Source organism: Oncorhynchus mykiss, chromosome 17 (genome assembly GCF_013265735.2).
Source record: "Oncorhynchus mykiss isolate Arlee chromosome 17, USDA_OmykA_1.1, whole genome shotgun sequence".
Taxonomy (NCBI): domain Eukaryota; kingdom Metazoa; phylum Chordata; class Actinopteri; order Salmoniformes; family Salmonidae; genus Oncorhynchus; species Oncorhynchus mykiss.
The window spans coordinates 71,355,477-71,371,663 of NC_048581.1; the positions used below are offsets into that span (position 1 = coordinate 71,355,477).

The 16,187-nt window shown below is 44.9% G+C and overlaps 1 protein-coding gene across 9 annotated transcripts in view; it reads right to left on the reverse strand.

Annotated features, from left to right (window-relative positions):
* LOC110494499 (membrane-associated guanylate kinase, WW and PDZ domain-containing protein 1) overlaps positions 1–13,483 on the reverse strand; it is a 190,447-nt gene extending 176,964 nt beyond the window's left edge. For 6 of the 9 annotated variants that reach the window (XM_021569624.2, XM_021569620.2, XM_021569621.2 and 3 more), the window contains exon 1: positions 12,649–13,483. In XM_021569624.2, the coding sequence (XP_021425299.2) occupies positions 12,649–12,946 (298 nt within the window). In that variant the 5' untranslated portion in view covers positions 12,947–13,483. The remainder of the gene's footprint in view (positions 1–12,648) is intronic. The other 3 variants (XM_021569622.2, XM_021569623.2, XM_036950565.1) reach the window with 1 other exon arrangement.
* Between the last annotated feature and the right edge of the window lie 2,704 nt (positions 13,484–16,187).

The following is a 16,187-nucleotide window of genomic DNA, read 5'->3' on the forward strand; positions in this document are numbered from 1 at the left end:
AGGCATATTCAATAGGAGCGTGTGCATTAAGGGATTGGGTTTATTGTGGCTGATGAGTGGAGTCTATGGTGCTACACATGACAATCTGTTTGCTTTCCATTTGGGACTTATATTAGCTTACTGATCAACATCTGCATAGGAGCATTGCTCCAGCATGTCACACCTGTATGGAAGGTCATCAGAAAATAATATCTATTCAACGCAAATGGGTCCTAAGTAACATGATTTGTGATCACGGATGCTTATGAAACAAGTCTTTTTTTCTGTGATCGGGAAAACCTTGCTTTTTTCTGCTTTCAGGACTCATCTCTGAACAACTCAGCTGCCAGGATGAAATTCAAAACAACTCAATTAGCTAGTTCAGCTATCTGTCAAGAAATGGGCGGGTTGTAACTTGATCCTAGTACTACGAGTGAATAGAGCGAGACTAACTCCGCTCCCTTTCACATCTCTCTGCATCGCTCATATCACTTGGAGCTGTTTACTGCTACTATGAGAACTAGCTCAATGTTGATGACATGTGCTACCAAGCCATAAATGTGCATAATATCTAACAAGGAGAGCGAGGGTAGGAAAAAAAGATGAAACGATCATGCACATTGTCTGAATGACTCAAATCTGCCCATAGTTTGAGAAGTGAGAACGCACACACGCATCTACAGCTTTCTCGGTCCATAAACTTGCAGGAAGGTTCTTAGGTAGCTTTACCTATTGCCAACCTTTATTTAGGCATTTTGAAACACTTCCTTCTTTCCCTATTACGACAGTCATCTAATCCAACTATCAATTGTCAATTTACGGATACAATTGTGGCTGGTCAGATCAGCACACCAGTAAATAGTTCACACCGCAAGTCAGATGGCTTGTTGCCGAAAATGGTGCATGTTCAGAAAAACAACATCAGCTATTACATCAGCTAGCTACATCGGCTATTACATCAGCTAGCTACATCGGCTATTACATCAGCTAGCTACATCGGCTATTAGCTCCTATCTAATATCTTAGCGTCATGTTATGAGTGGCGGCTGGCATAGGAGCAGCTTTGCTACGTAGAGAGAAGGCCCAATAGCCGATGGACTACACAAGGCCAATAAGACAAGACTAAAACATCTACCTCAGCTCATATCAGTTGACTTCCTGGTAACAGTATGCCTGTAGGCGAGATGCTGTTGCTGCATCTCATAAGCGTAAACAAAAGCAGAACTGACAAGAGGTCTTTACCATGTCAGCATGCGTCACCCTCTGCTCCGCTCGGCTCTAGGCATGAACATTATCAGATTTCTGCATGCGTTGGATGTGAAGAACACAACTTTGTTTGGTCAGATGAACTGTCTGACGAACATTGTGTGCGATTGTAGAATGACTGTGGAATACAAGTCCCTTGTGATGTCGCTGCTCAGTGGACAGATTAAATCAAATCTACCATAGAGGTCAAAGGCTTCACAGTAAGCTCACACCCAAACTCCTCAGCTATTAGACGCCATATACAATGTGGAACTGCAAACGACTGACTGTGAAATACCTCCCAGATATAGGATTATGCTGATATGACAGCCACATTGACAATGTGGGAATAAGCAGAGGCCTTATGAGTAGATTTGTCAAGTGATTCTATGGTTGGGATGTGGTGAAGAGAAGAGAAGCTAAAAAGAAGAACTGGGAATAACATCTCAAAGCTCGAAATCTACATATCAGCTGCTCAACAAGACGTGTGTGACTTCATCTTCAGACAGGAAATAAAGAGGAAACGGGATGAGGATTGGAGGAATGCCACCGTCTCTGTCCTCCTTGAGGAATGACCACGGTGACGAAGAGGCTGTTGACAGGAGTACTCAACATACTCAACATCATGTGTTCAGAATTAGAATGGATCTAAATGGTTCTCAAGAGCACAATACGTTCCATCCAGGCAGGCAGGCAGGCAGAAAGAGTCTGGAGCACAGCTGAGAGCCCATTCACAATACGTTCCATCACTCAGGCAGAAAGAGTCTGGAGCACAGCTGAGAGCCCATTCACAATATGTTCCATCCAGGCAGGCAGAAAGTGTCTGGAGCACAGCTGAGAGCCCATTCACAATACTTTCCATCCAGGCAGGCAGGCAGGCAGAAAGAGTCTGGAGCACAGCTGAGAGCCCATTCACAATACGTTCCATCCAGGCAGGCAGGCAGGCAGAAAGAGTCTGGAGCACAGCTGAGAGCCCATTCACAATACGTTCCATCACTCAGGCAGAAAGAGTCTGGAGCACAGCTGAGGGCCCATTCACAATACGTTCCATCCAGGCAGGCTGAAAGAGTCTGGAGCACAGCTGAGAGCCCATTCACAATACTTTCCAAGGCGGGCAGAAAGAGTCTGGAACACCGCTGAGAGTCCATTCACAATACATTCCATCCAGGCAGGCAGAAAGAGTCTGGAGCACAGCTGAGGGCCCATTCACAATACGTTCCATCCAGGCAGGCAGGCAGGCAGAAAGAGTCTGGAGCACAGCTGAGAGTCCATTCACAACATGTTCCATCACTCAGGCAGAAAGAGTCTGGAGCACCGCTGAGAGCCCATTTACAATACGTTCCATCCAGGCAGGCTGAAAGAGTCTGGAGCACAGCTGAGAGCCCATTCACAATACTTTCCAAGGCGGGCAGAAAGAGTCTGGAGCACAGCTGAGGGCCCATTCACAATACGTTCCATCCAGGCAGGCAGGCAGGCAGAAAGAGTCTGGAGCACAGCTGAGAGTCCATTCACAACATGTTCCATCACTCAGGCAGAAAGAGTCTGGAGCACCGCTGAGAGCCCATTTACAATACGTTCCATCCAGGCAGGCAGAAAGCATCTGGAGCACCGCTGAGAGCCCATTCACTGTTTTCCCATTTCCTTGGTAACTAACCTGGATCATTGATGAATAAGAACAATCGCCATAGAAACCCAAGTATATGTTGACTACGTCACACTTTGTTATAGGCCTACACTCATACACCCACAATGAATCATACAGAAACTGAGCTGAATACAGGTCTGAGCTGAATGCGGAATACACTCCTTGGCCCTGGTCATTGACATTTCTGCATTCCGCCAAGGCCAGCCGTACCTGGAGAAATGGAACCTCCTCAGCGCCTTGAGAACCACAGGGCCAGGGCCGGAGCCCACTGACATCTACAGGGCTAATAAACAAGCCCTTCTCTCAGTCTGACAGCCAGGATGTGTAAGGAGGACAACCTCCAGGGAAGCCATTCACATTCAACATAGGAGGCTCCAGTTGAGCTAATCAGTAGGAGAAAAGGACAACCGGCAACTTGAGAGAGACAGGAGAAAGAGTGTTCCCCTTTAGTGGATTAATGAGGGTCGATTGTACATTTGTAGAGACAACAGTAGGGATTGGTACCGAAACCCGGTTTTAAACGGGCCCTGGGGCTAAATGATGAAAGTAGTATCGATAAGCTCCGACGTTATCGGTTTGGCTTTCGGTACTGGAGAAATTAAGAAAATACATTTCCTATTTATTATTGCTACATAAACGTGATCTTGCACATTTTATCTCACCAACCGTTTCTAATTTACAATAAGATGAAGACATTCGTCTATGTTTTTCGCAGTTCCCAATCCAGAAGAGAGATCTCTCTCGCGCAGAGCCTGTGTCTCTTGCACGCACACACATCTCTTAATTAGTGACGATGGTGAAGAGAACTAAACATTCAAAAGTGTGGCTACACTTCACCAGAGTCGATGCTGACAATCTCACTCAATCTCACTCAAATCATCAAGGAACCCACCAGGTACAACCCTAACTCTGTAAACAAGGGCACCCTCATTGACGTCATCCTGACCAACTGGCCCTCCAAATACACCTCCGCTGTCTACAACCAGGATCTCAGCGATCACTGCCTCATTGCCTGTATCCGCTACGGAGCCGCAGTCAAACGACCACCCCTCATCACTGTCAAACGCTCCCTAAAACACTTCTGTGAGCAGGCCTTTCTAATCGACCTGGCCCGGGTATCCTGGAAGGACATTGACCTCATCCCGTCAGTTGAGGATGCCTGGTCTTTCTTTAAAAGTAACTTCCTCACCATTTTAGATAAGCATGCTCCGTTCAAAAAATGCAGAACTAAGAACAGATATAGCCCCTGGTTCACTCGAGACCTGACTGCCCTCGACCAGCACAAAAACATCCTGTGGCGGACTGCGCTAACATCGAATAGTCCCCGCGATATGCAACTGTTCAGGGAAGTCAGGAACCAATACACACAGTCAGTCAGGAAAGCTAAAGCCAACTTCTTCAGGCAGAAGTTTGCATCCTGTAGCTCCAACTCCAAAAAGTTCTGGGACACTGTGAAGTCCATGGAGAACAAGAGCACCTCCTCCCAGCTGCCCACTGCACTGAGACTAGGTAACATGGTCACCACCGATAAATCCATGATTATCGAAAACTTCAACAAGCATTTCTCAACGGCTGGCCATGCCTTCCGCCTGGCTACTCCAACCTCGGACAACAGCTCCCCCCCCCCCCGCAGCTACTCGCCCAAGCCTCTCCAGGTTCTCCTTTACCCAAATCCAGATAGCAGATGTCCTGAAAGAGCTGCAAAACCTGGACCCGTACAAATCAGCTGGGCTGGACAATCTGGACCCTCTATTCCTGAAACTATCCGCCGCCATTGTCGCAACCCCTATTACCAGCCTGTTCAACCTCTCTTTCATATCGTCTGAGATCCCCAAGGATTGGAAAGCTGCCGCAGTCATCCCCCTCTTCAAAGGGGGCGACACCCTGGACCCAAACTGTTACAGACCTATATCCATCCTGCCCTGCCTATCTAAGGTCTTCGAAAGCCAAGTCAACAAACAGGTCACTGACCATCTTGAATCCCACCGTACCTTCTCCGCTGTGCAATCTGGTTTCCGAGCCGGTCACGGGTGTACCTCAGCCACGCTCAAGGTACTAAACGATATCATAACCGCCATCGATAAAAGACAGTACTGTGCAGCCGTCTTCATAGACCTTGCCAAGGCTTTCGACTCTGTCAATCACCGTATTCTTATCGGCAGACTCAGTAGCCTCGGTTTTTCGGATGACTGCCTTGCCTGGTTCACCAATTACTTTGCAGACAGAGTTCAGTGTGTCAAATCGGAGGGCATGCTGTCCGGTCCTCTGGCAGTCTCTATGGGGGTGCCACAGGGTTCAATTCTCGGGCCGACTCTTTTCTCTGTATATATCAATGATGTTTCTCATGCTGCGGGCGATTCCCTGATCCACCTCTACGCAGACGACACCATTCTATATACCTCCGGCCCGTCCTTGGACACTGTGCTATCTAACCTCCAAACGAGCTTCAATGCCATACAGCACTCCTTCCGTGGCCTCCAACTGCTCTTAAACGCTAGTAAAACCAAATGCATGCTTTTCAACCGTTCGCTGCCTGCACCCGCACGCCTGACCAGCATCACCACCCTGGATGGTTCCGACCTTGAATATGTGGACATCTATAAGTACCTAGGTGTCTGGCTAGACTCTAAACTCTCCTTCCAGACCCATATCAAACATCTCCAATCGAAAATCAAATCAAGAGTCGGCTTTCTATTCCGCAACAAAGCCTCCTTCACTCACGCCGCCAAACTTACCCTAGTAAAACTGACTATCCTACCGATCCTCGACTTCGGCGACGTCATCTACAAAATTGCTTCCAACACTCTACTCAGCAAACTGGATGCAGTTTATCACAGTGCCATCCGTTTTGTCACTAAAGCACCTTATACCACCCACCACTGCGACTTGTATGCTCTAGTCGGCTGGCCCTCGCTACATATTCGTCGCCAGACCCACTGGCTCCAGGTCATCTACAAGTCCATGCTAGGTAAAGCTCCGCCTTATCTCAGTTCACTGGTTACGATGGCAACACCCATCCGTAGCACGCGCTCCAGCAGGTGTATCTCACTGATCATCCCTAAAGCCAACACCTCATTTGGCCGCCTTTCGTTCCAGTTCTCTGCTGCCTGTGACTGGAACGAATTGCAAAAATCGCTGAAGTTGGAGACTTTTATCTCCCTCACCAACTTCAAACATCTGCTATCTGAGCAGCTAACCGATCGCTGCAGCTGTACATAGTCTATTGGTAAATAGCCCACCCATTTTCACCTACCTCATCCCCATACTGTTTTTATTTATTTATTTTTATTTTTCTGCTCTTTTGCACACCAATATCTCTACCTGTACATAACCATCTGATCATTTATCACTCCAGTGTTAATCTGCATAATTGTAATTATTTGCCTACCTCATGCCTTTTGCACACAATGTATATATAGACTCCCCTTTTTTCTACTGTGTTATTGACTTGTTAATTGTTTACTCCATGTGTAACTCTGTGTTGTCTGTTCACACTGCTATGCCTTATCTTGGCCAGGTCGCAGTTGCAAATGAGAACTTGTTCTCAACTAGCCTACCTGGTTAAATAAAGGTGAAATAAAAAAAAATAAAAAAAATAAAAAAATGCTCGTTGCCACAAGTGCAACAAGACTTTTGCTTGTAAGGGCGGAAACCCGAGTAATCTGTCCAAACATCTATGGAAAGTGCATCATGTACAGGCAGAGAAATGCAGTTTTCGACTGCGTAGCTCGTAGTTTATCTCTCGTTGCCCAATCCCCGTTAGGTATGTATACTAGCAGCCTGGAGCCCACACACAGAGCTAACTCAATTATGAGAACATGGGTTCATGGGTTCCATTAACAAAAGGAACCATTAGCCAGCTGATTGTATAGCTGTGGGTACGTTCAGAAATTCAATCACCCATTTAAAGATTTTGCACAATTTTCATTTAAGTTGCAGCTACAATGAACCAACCCACTCCACCATCTAATACCGCTGGTCCAAGCCAAAGACCAGCCCAAAGCCCCTTCACGCTGGCAGCTAGTGGGAGGATGACTGAGGAGAGGGTGAATGAGTGCCACCTAGCCGTGACCAAGTTCATAGTGAAAGGCCTACACCCCTTTGCAACTGTGAAGTCCAAGGGCTTTAGGTAACAGTGTCAGTATATATTGAGTTGTATTTATGTTTAGGATATAGTAATATAAAAGGGTTGTATGTTAGTCCCATCACGCCACAATATAATACACACAACACAATAATTAAATAATGACAGTTTTCATGTGTTGAATTTTCTTTTTTTTAATGTAGGGAGATGAGCAAGGCACTCAACCTCAAATATACCCCTTCCTCTACGAGTTACCTCAGTGACACATTCATTCCTACCTGGTATGGTGTAGAAAAGGCCCATGTGATCACTGAGTTGAAGGACGTGCCAAAGCTGGCCATCACATCAGACGGGTGGACCAGCCTATGTCAGGACCACTATCTCATGGTTATAGTGCAGTACACAAGCCAGGGCAGTGTAAAACAGAAGTTCCTCCACACCAGGGCAGTGTAAAACAGAAGGTCCTCCACACCAGGGCAGTGTAAAACAGAAGGTCCTCCACACCAGGACAGTGTAAAACAGAAGGTTCTTCACACAGGGCAGTGTAAAACAGAAGGTCCTCCACACCAGGGCAGTGTAAAACAGAAGGTTCTTCACACAGGGCAGTGTAAAACAGAAGGTCCTCCACACCAGGGCAGTGTAAAACAGAAGGTCCTCCACACCAGGGCAGTGTAAAACAGAAGGTCCTCCACACCAGGGCAGTGTAAAACAGAAGGTCCTCCACACCAGGGCAGTGTAAACAGAAGGTCCTCCACACCAGGACAGTGTAAAACAGAAGGTCATCCACACCAGGGCAGTGTAAAACAGAAGGTCCTCCACACCAGGACAGTGTAAAACAGAAGGACCTCCACACCAGGGCAGTGTACAAATCACAAACTGGCAAAGTAGTGGCAGAGGAGATCTCAGACATTCTGGAAGAGTTTGAGATAGAGTCGAGCAAGATTGTAGCTGTGACTGTTGATAATGCTGGCAATATGGACGTTGCCATCAAGTGACTACACATCCTAAAAATAGGATGCTTTGCACACACATTGTATCTGGCAGCGCATAAAATCTACAAAATGACTTTCATTGATAAATGGGCAGCCAGAATCAGAGCAGTGGTCGTGTGGTTCAAGAGATCCTCGATGTCCAAAACAGTCTTGAAGGAAAAGCAGCAGCTCCTTGGTAAGAAGCCAATTCAATCTATTAAAGTATTATTTTGAAATTCCCATATTTAACAATTTAATTCAATATTCAAGTGTGCGGTAATTAAATGTATGTTTTTTTTGTTTGTTTCAGGCCTTCCGCAACACTCACTCATCCGTGATGTCAAGACCAGATGGAACTCTATCTAATGATGGAGAGATTGATGGAGCAGTATCCAGCCATCCAAGCAGCAGCATTGGACCAACGACTGCAAAAAGCAACCTAGACCGTCTGAAGGATGAGGACTTCCATAAGGCTGAGGAGTTTGTCCAGCTCATGAGAATCCTCTATACATCCACACTGTATGTGTCATGTGAAAAGAATGCCCCCTGTGGACAGATCATACCCATCCTCCACAAACTGGAAGAGCACTTCACTATGAAGCATGAAGATACAACATTTGTGGCAACCATCAAAGAGAAGGTGTGGGAGAACCTCTCTGAGCGCTATCAGGATGAGGACATTCAAGCCTACCTGCATGAGGCCACAGCAATGGACCCCAGATTTAAAGGGAGGCTGAGTGACGCTACCTGGGACAGACTGAGGAAGGCAACTGTTGAGGCCAATGTGAGAGGAGCAACACCAGGGTTGTCGGAGCAGACAGACACAGAGCACCAGACACAGGAGGAGGAGTCTGAAGGAGAAGGAGAGGAAAAGGAGGAGACAGTCCCTCCATTGAACAAAACGAGGAGTGCCTTGGAGGAGCGCCTTGGAGGAGCTGTTCTCAGAGGAGGACAGGGAGTTGAGGTTGACAATCCAACAGGACACCTCGTCCCTCACCATCAGCGTGTGTTTACCTAGAGGTCGAGCTCTACAAAGGCGTGCATCCCATCCCCATCTCCATGGTTGAAGATCCTGTGATGTGGTGGTGGGAGAAGAGAACTACTCTACCACTCCTCACAAACACTGCAACAAGCTACCTCTGTGCTCAAGCCTCCTCCACCCCTAGCGAGGGTATTTTCGACTGCAGGGAACACAATAAGCCAGGAGAAGTCCTGACTTCTGCCAGAGAAGCCAAATATGCCGGAGTGGCAGATAACCTAGTGTTTAGGGCGTTGGACTTGTAACCGAAAGGTTGCAAGATCGAATCCCTGAGCTGACAAGGTAAAACTCTGTTGTTCTGTCCCTGAACAAGGCAGTTAACCTACTGTTCCTAGGCCGTCATTGAAAATCAGAATTTGTTCTTCACTGACTTGCCTAGTTAAAATAAAGGTAAAATAAAAATGTTGATATTTCTCCAGAAGAACTGCTAAGAACTGTTAGTCCTTCTGCAGCCTACCTGCATGCCCCACCTGTGTTGCTCTATACCACTGTATTTTCTTTTACAGCCTACCTGCATGCCCCACCTGTGTTGCTCTACCACTGTATTGTCTTCTGCAGCCTACCTGCAGGCCCCACCCGTGTTGCTCTACCACTGTATTGTCTTCTGCAGCCTACCTGCATGCCCCACCTGTGTTGCTCTACCACTGTATTGTCTTCTGCAGCCTACCTGCAGGCCCCACCCGTGTTGCTCTACCACTGTATTGTCTTCTGCAGCCTACCTGCATGCCCCACCTGTGTTGCTCTACCACTGTATTGTCTTCTGCAGCCTACCTGCAGGCCCCACCCGTGTTGCTCTATACCACTGTATTTGCTTTAGCAGGAAAATATTGTTTATTTCATTTGTTTTACATTATCATCACCACAACATTATAGTCTATAATAGTGATTTGTTCAAAACATTGCTGTATTTTTTGCTGTAAATAATTGTATATTTATTTGACATTTCAGAAAATAAAGCAATGTTAATTCTGTTCTTAATTTGTTTCATTTTCTTTCGTAGAAAAATAACAAAAAGAATCGATAAGAATACCGTTAAAGTACCAGACTGATAAGCAGTATCGGTAAGAGGAGAAAAACCATCCCTCGACAAAAGCATTTCACGGACCATTCACACCACTACTAAACGCTTCCACATGCAAAGACAAAGAGAGACATTCTCCACCTACCACCTACAGTTAATTCACTGCTATAAATTGAAACCACAGGAACAGCTAGCTATACTCACATCACATTGTTAAAAAAAGGGAAACTCCTGCCTTCTGGATTTACAACCGAGTTCAAATCTGCTGAGCCTGCATCGTTCATCAGGCGAGCCACACATCATGTTGATGAAGCTTAAAAAGCTTGAACGTAAATGTAAATTAACTGAGTGTAGTTTTGCCTTTCCTTCTGACTGATCACAGGCTGTATAGCCCACTGACTGACTGACTGACTGCAAGCTAAGTCTGGGTGTCTGAGACTGGGTCAGCCAGCCCGGTGTAGTGATTAAACAGCATCACATGGAGTTACCCTGCACTGTGCTGTGTTCTGACATGATCCAGACACTAGATACCTCCTCCCTGACCCCATTTTTCATGCTGCCTGGTCTGCCCAGCCCAAGCCCCATGGAGCGCCACACACACACTGATCATACAGCAAACACACACAAGGACATGCTCAATAACACATGCATGCATTCACTCTGGGAGCCTTGGCACACTAATCCACTCCCATGGTAGCTTGTGTGTGTGTGTGTGTGTGTGTGTGTGTGTGTCTGTATGTGTTCATGGGAAGTGGGGGGGGGGGGGGGGGGGGGGGGGGTGTAGAGGAAATGTTGATAACTGTCATAAGTAGACCAGAGTAGAGCCACCCACACATACAACTGTTATTTGTATCATAACCTTGGACATAATGATAATAATCTAATCTGCAACCTATTTCCCTCAAATACAGTTTAGTGATCAGACTGGATACGATACCTCACAGCCTCAGACAAATTATTACATAGGAAATGTCAATCAAAGACATGTCTCTCTTTGTGATATACAGCGGGAGTCCTGTAAAATATACACGGTATAGAGTGTGGGAATGCATTTCGAAACTTTGACCAATTACATAATCAAGTTGACTGTGTCAATACAGCAGCATGGCCACATAATGGTATGTAGTACACAGTGGCAGCTCAGTGTCATGCGTGTGTACTGTAATCCCTCCCACAACAATAGCACACAGAAACTGTTGGTTGTTATTAAAATGCCTCAATCAGCACTCAAACATGCTATGCCCGACCTGTCCCCTGAACTCGAGGGATGATGCAGAAACCTTCACGACCTGATGAACAATAGCCTAATCAGCAGTCTTTTGCTTTTCCATTCCGTAAACTGTGTGAAAATGACAGACGCCTTGAACCAACTGAATATGGGTTAGATGGCCCTTTGCCAAAAATATTTTCCCAATTAAGCCTGATTAGGGAGAAACATTCCCAGACAACGTAAATTATTAAAACCTGAAAGAGAATATGGTCATGTGAGTGTATCGCCATGGCATCCCCTCCGTTCCTCCCCACCTCCAGACAGGATCTGGAAATGGGCCAGGTGGAGCACTGGGACTGGAGTGGGAGCTGATTGGCCAGATTCTTGATAATTGTCTCAAGTAATTTATGGACATGGGTAGGATTGTCAGTCTTCCGAATAGACAGAGGAGACTCACCATAACTAGAACCATGTGTTGAATTGGGATTTTGAGGTATGGAACTGCCATGCTAATGTACAGGTTTCCCATCAAGAGGCTCTTAATCAGTGCCAACAAAGTAGGCATATGTGCTCAGGATGTATAGAGCAAATAGAAGTGTAAAAAGTATGGTTTTGCTATTTTTTTAAGATTTCTCTTTCTGTGATTTTTTTCTCTCTTTGGACAAACTTTTGAAATCAGTCAGATCCCAGAGTAACACTCCATCTCTGTGGCTCTGAGCATCCCTACAAGCCTGCAAGACACACTGGGTTCCGGTCACACTGGCTTAGTGTCAAACTATATGGCCAGGCCGAGTCAAGTTGACCATGAATGGTTCCCACTGGCCAGAGCTGCTCTTTGTCTGCTGATATTGCAAAATTCCACCCCAAAACTATTTTGGTAGCAATTTCATTAGATCGTTGTTGATATAGTCCCAAAATGTGTTGCATGTCAGCAATCAAGTTAAGCTCTTTAAAAAGACATATGATGCAAATGAATGGTGTTGTCATCCTACTGCTGAGGTACAGGCAGAGAGGTTGGGATGTAGTCAACTATCAGTAAGTGCCTTAGGACTAATGGGTGGTCTACAGACCAAATATTATTTGGCCCACAACATATGTACTCTCCAATCATATAAAAGTAAAATGCTGAAATGCAAGGCTTGTGGGTGTTGCTATAAGGAGGAAGGGGCATTTCAACATGCATACATGATAGATACATAATGGAGTTTATTAGTCACATGCACAGGGATGCTGATGTAATCACAGGCATGGTACAGTGAAAAACAACAGGGTCATACATTTTATGAGGATGTACATCTGACAGAACTAAAACTTTAAATGGGATTCTGAAAAGTTGTAAAAGAATCAGGACATAATTATTGAATAACCTGTGTGTGCCTCATCCACTTTAATACATCACGTCATATGGATGAATGAAGCGCTATAGACGCTGCTGCTTCTGTGTCATCTCTTACCTTGTCTGACTGTTTTCAATCTGACGGGACCCTTGCAATTATTTATCACTGTCTGTACATCATACAGAGGCAATCCAGAGATCGATAGGTTCTCTACTTCCAATATCAACTCCCCCTCCGTTAATTTTCCATTTTTGTAAATAACGATATCCTCGTTAACTTGTCCGATGAAGGCGAACTCTCCGTTCTCTGCACCGCCCAGCAATTGCACATTCAAATCACCCGGAGCGTCTTTGAGAACCGCGCACTCGTTAACTTTGGTGGTCCAGTGATTCTTCTTTTGGATCACTTTGGCCATGGTGAATATGCCAAACCAAACAGGTGGTCTTGCCGACTAATAACAATATAGACAACAAAACGAGTCTCAGGATGTAATATCAAAATCAGACGCAGCAAACTTTCTTTTTCTTTCCCTGAAGCATGAGTGCTGCTGTCAAAAACTGCTCATTGTTCACACAAACAAAATCAAGCCATTCTCGTCTGATGGACCACTTCTATTGACGTCTTGAGCAGCTGGTCTTAATTTACAGGTATTGTTTTTCTCATCTTGTTAACATCTTTGCCGAGTAAACGCTGCCACAAACGTATAGTCTCCACTTGTCAAATCCTTTCTCAGTTCCTTTTTTATGAAACCACTTTAAATATTTCCCGTTCAAGATCAAAGCGATGAAGGTTTTACTTTGAATAATAGGTGATTTGGTTGGTGGCACCACAACGGCTCCTTTAAACAGGTACAACGTTGTCCTGTGTTTTGTTACATTTCGTCCCACTGCGTGCAGTAGCGATCGGGATGTGCTGATAGTAAAATGAGCGCATGCGTCCTGTTTCCCTCCGGAGTCCAGAGGGAAAGCCTAATGGCTTCACCTATTACAAGGTCCTAATGCTCCTCAAACGAAAAAAAAACACATTTAAAACATAAAACACATTGTGGATGCATTTAAAACACACATTGTGGATGCATTTTAGGGTATACAGTATTTTAAATATAACAATTTGGCCAAGTAATGTATAATTTATGCATTTTTAAATGTATTTTTGATGCGTGACATATATAATAAATACATTTTTTTTTTTTTAATACGTACATTTGTATAGAAATACATTATTTGGCCAATTCTTTATATACTGAACAAAACTGTAAACGCAACATGTAACAATTTCAAAGATTTTACGAAGTTGCAGCTCAAATAAGGAAATCAGTCTATGGATTTCACATGACTGGGCAGGGGTGCAGCCATGGGTGGTCCGTTGAGGGCTAAGGCCCACCCATTTGGCAGCCAGGGCCAACCAATCAGAATTCGTTTTTCCCCACAAGGGCTTAATTGCAGACAGAAATACTCCTCAGCAAGCCTCCCCCACCCACTCATGTGAAGAAGTCGAATGTGGAGGTCCTGAGCTGGCGTGGTTACACGTGGTCTGTGGTTGTGAGGCCTGACAAATTCTTTAAAACGACGTTGGAGGCGGCTTATGGTAGAGAAATTAACATTCAATTCTTTGGAACATTCTTGCAGTCAGCATACCAATTGCGTGCTCCCTCAAAACTTGAGACATCTGTGGCATTGTGTTGTGTGACAAAACTGCACATTTTAGTGGCCATTTATTGTCCCCAGCACAAGTTAATGATCCTGTGTAATGATCACTGTTTAATCAGCTTCCTGTCAAAAATGGATTGTCTTGGCAAAGGAGAAATGCTCACTAACAGGAATGTAAACAATTTTGTCTACAAAATTTGAGAGAAATAAGCTTTTTGTGCATTTGGAAAATTTCGGGGATTTTTAATTTCAGCTCATAAAACATGGGACCAATACTTTACATGTCGGTTTCTATTTATGCTCAGTGTATGCTCGAAAAGTATTCAGACCCCTTCACTTTTTTCCACATATTTTACTTTACAGCTTTTATGTTACATTCTTTCTGCATCAATCTATACACAATACCCCATAATGACAAAGAAAAAACAGGTTTTTAGAAATGTTATCAAATGTATATAAAGTGTAAAACAGAAATACCTAATTTACATAAGTATTCAGACACCTTTCTATGAGACTCGACATTAGCTCAGGTGGATCCTGTTTCCATTGGTCATCCTTGAGATGTTTCTACAACTTGATTGGAGTCCACCTGTGGTAAATTACATTCATTGGACATGATTCGGAAAGTGCATTGCATGTCAGAGCAAAAACCAAGCCATGAGGTTGAAGAAATGGTCCATAGAGCTCTGACACAGGATTGAGTTGAGGCACAGATCTGGGGAAGGGTACCAAAACATTTCTGCAGCATTGAAGGTCCCCAAGAACACAGTGGCCTCCATCATTCTTAAATGGAAATAGTTTGGAACCATCAAGACTTCCTAGAGCTGGCCGCCCAGCCAAACTGAGCAATTGGGCTGAAGGGCCTTGGTCAGGGAGCTTACCAAGAACCCGATGGTCACTCTGACAGAGCTCTAGAGTTCCTCTGTGGAGATGGGAGAACCTTCCAGAAGGACAACCATCTCTGCAGCACTCCACCAATCAGGCCTTTATGGTAGAGTGGCCAGACGGAAGCAACTCGTCAGTAACAGGCACAAGACAGCCCACTTGGAGTTTGCCAAAAGGCACCTAAAGGACTCTGAGCATGAGCAATAGATTATATTGTCTGATGAAACCAAGATTGAACTCTTTGGCCTGAATGCAAAGCGTCACGTCTGGAGGAAACATGGCAGGGTCGAGGGAAAGATGAACGGAGCAAAGTACAGAAAGATCCTTGATGAAAACCTGCTCCAGAGTGCTCAAGACCTCAGACTGGGGCGAAGGTTCACCTTCCAACAGGACAATGACCCTAAGCACACAGCCAAGGCAATGTAGGAGAGGTTTCAGGAAACGTCTCTGAATGTCCTTGAGTGGCCTAGCCAGAGCCCGGACTTGAACCCGATCAAACATGTCTGCAGAGACTTGAAAATAGCTGTGTAGCGACCCTCCTCATCCAGCCTGACAGAGCTTGAGAGGATCTGCAGAGAAGAATGGGAGAAACTCTCCATATACAGGTGTGCCAAGTTTGTAGTGTCATACCCAAGAAAACTCAAGTCTGTAATTGCTGCCAAAGTTGCTTCAACAAAGTACGGAGTAAAGGGTCTGAATAGTTATGTAAATGTCATGTTTCATTTTTGCATAAAAAAAAACAATTTGCTTAAAACCTGATTTTGCTTTGTCATTAAAACCTGTTTGGGATAGGGGGCGGTATTTTCACGTCCGGATGAAAAGTGTGCTCAAAGTAAACTGCCTATTCTCAGGCCCAGAAGCTAGGATATGCATATACTTGGTAGGATAGAAAACACTCTTCAGTTTCTAAAACGGTTAAAATGATGTCTGAGTATAACATAACTTATTTGGCAGGCGAAACCCCAAGGACAAACCATCAAGGATTTTTTTGTTGTTGAGGTGACTGTGTTTTCAATTGCTTTTCTATGGGAATCTAGATTTCTGAGGCATCTGGTTGCAGTTCCTAGGGCTTCCACTAGATGTCAACAGTCTTTAGAAATTGGTTGATGTTTTTCTCTTGAG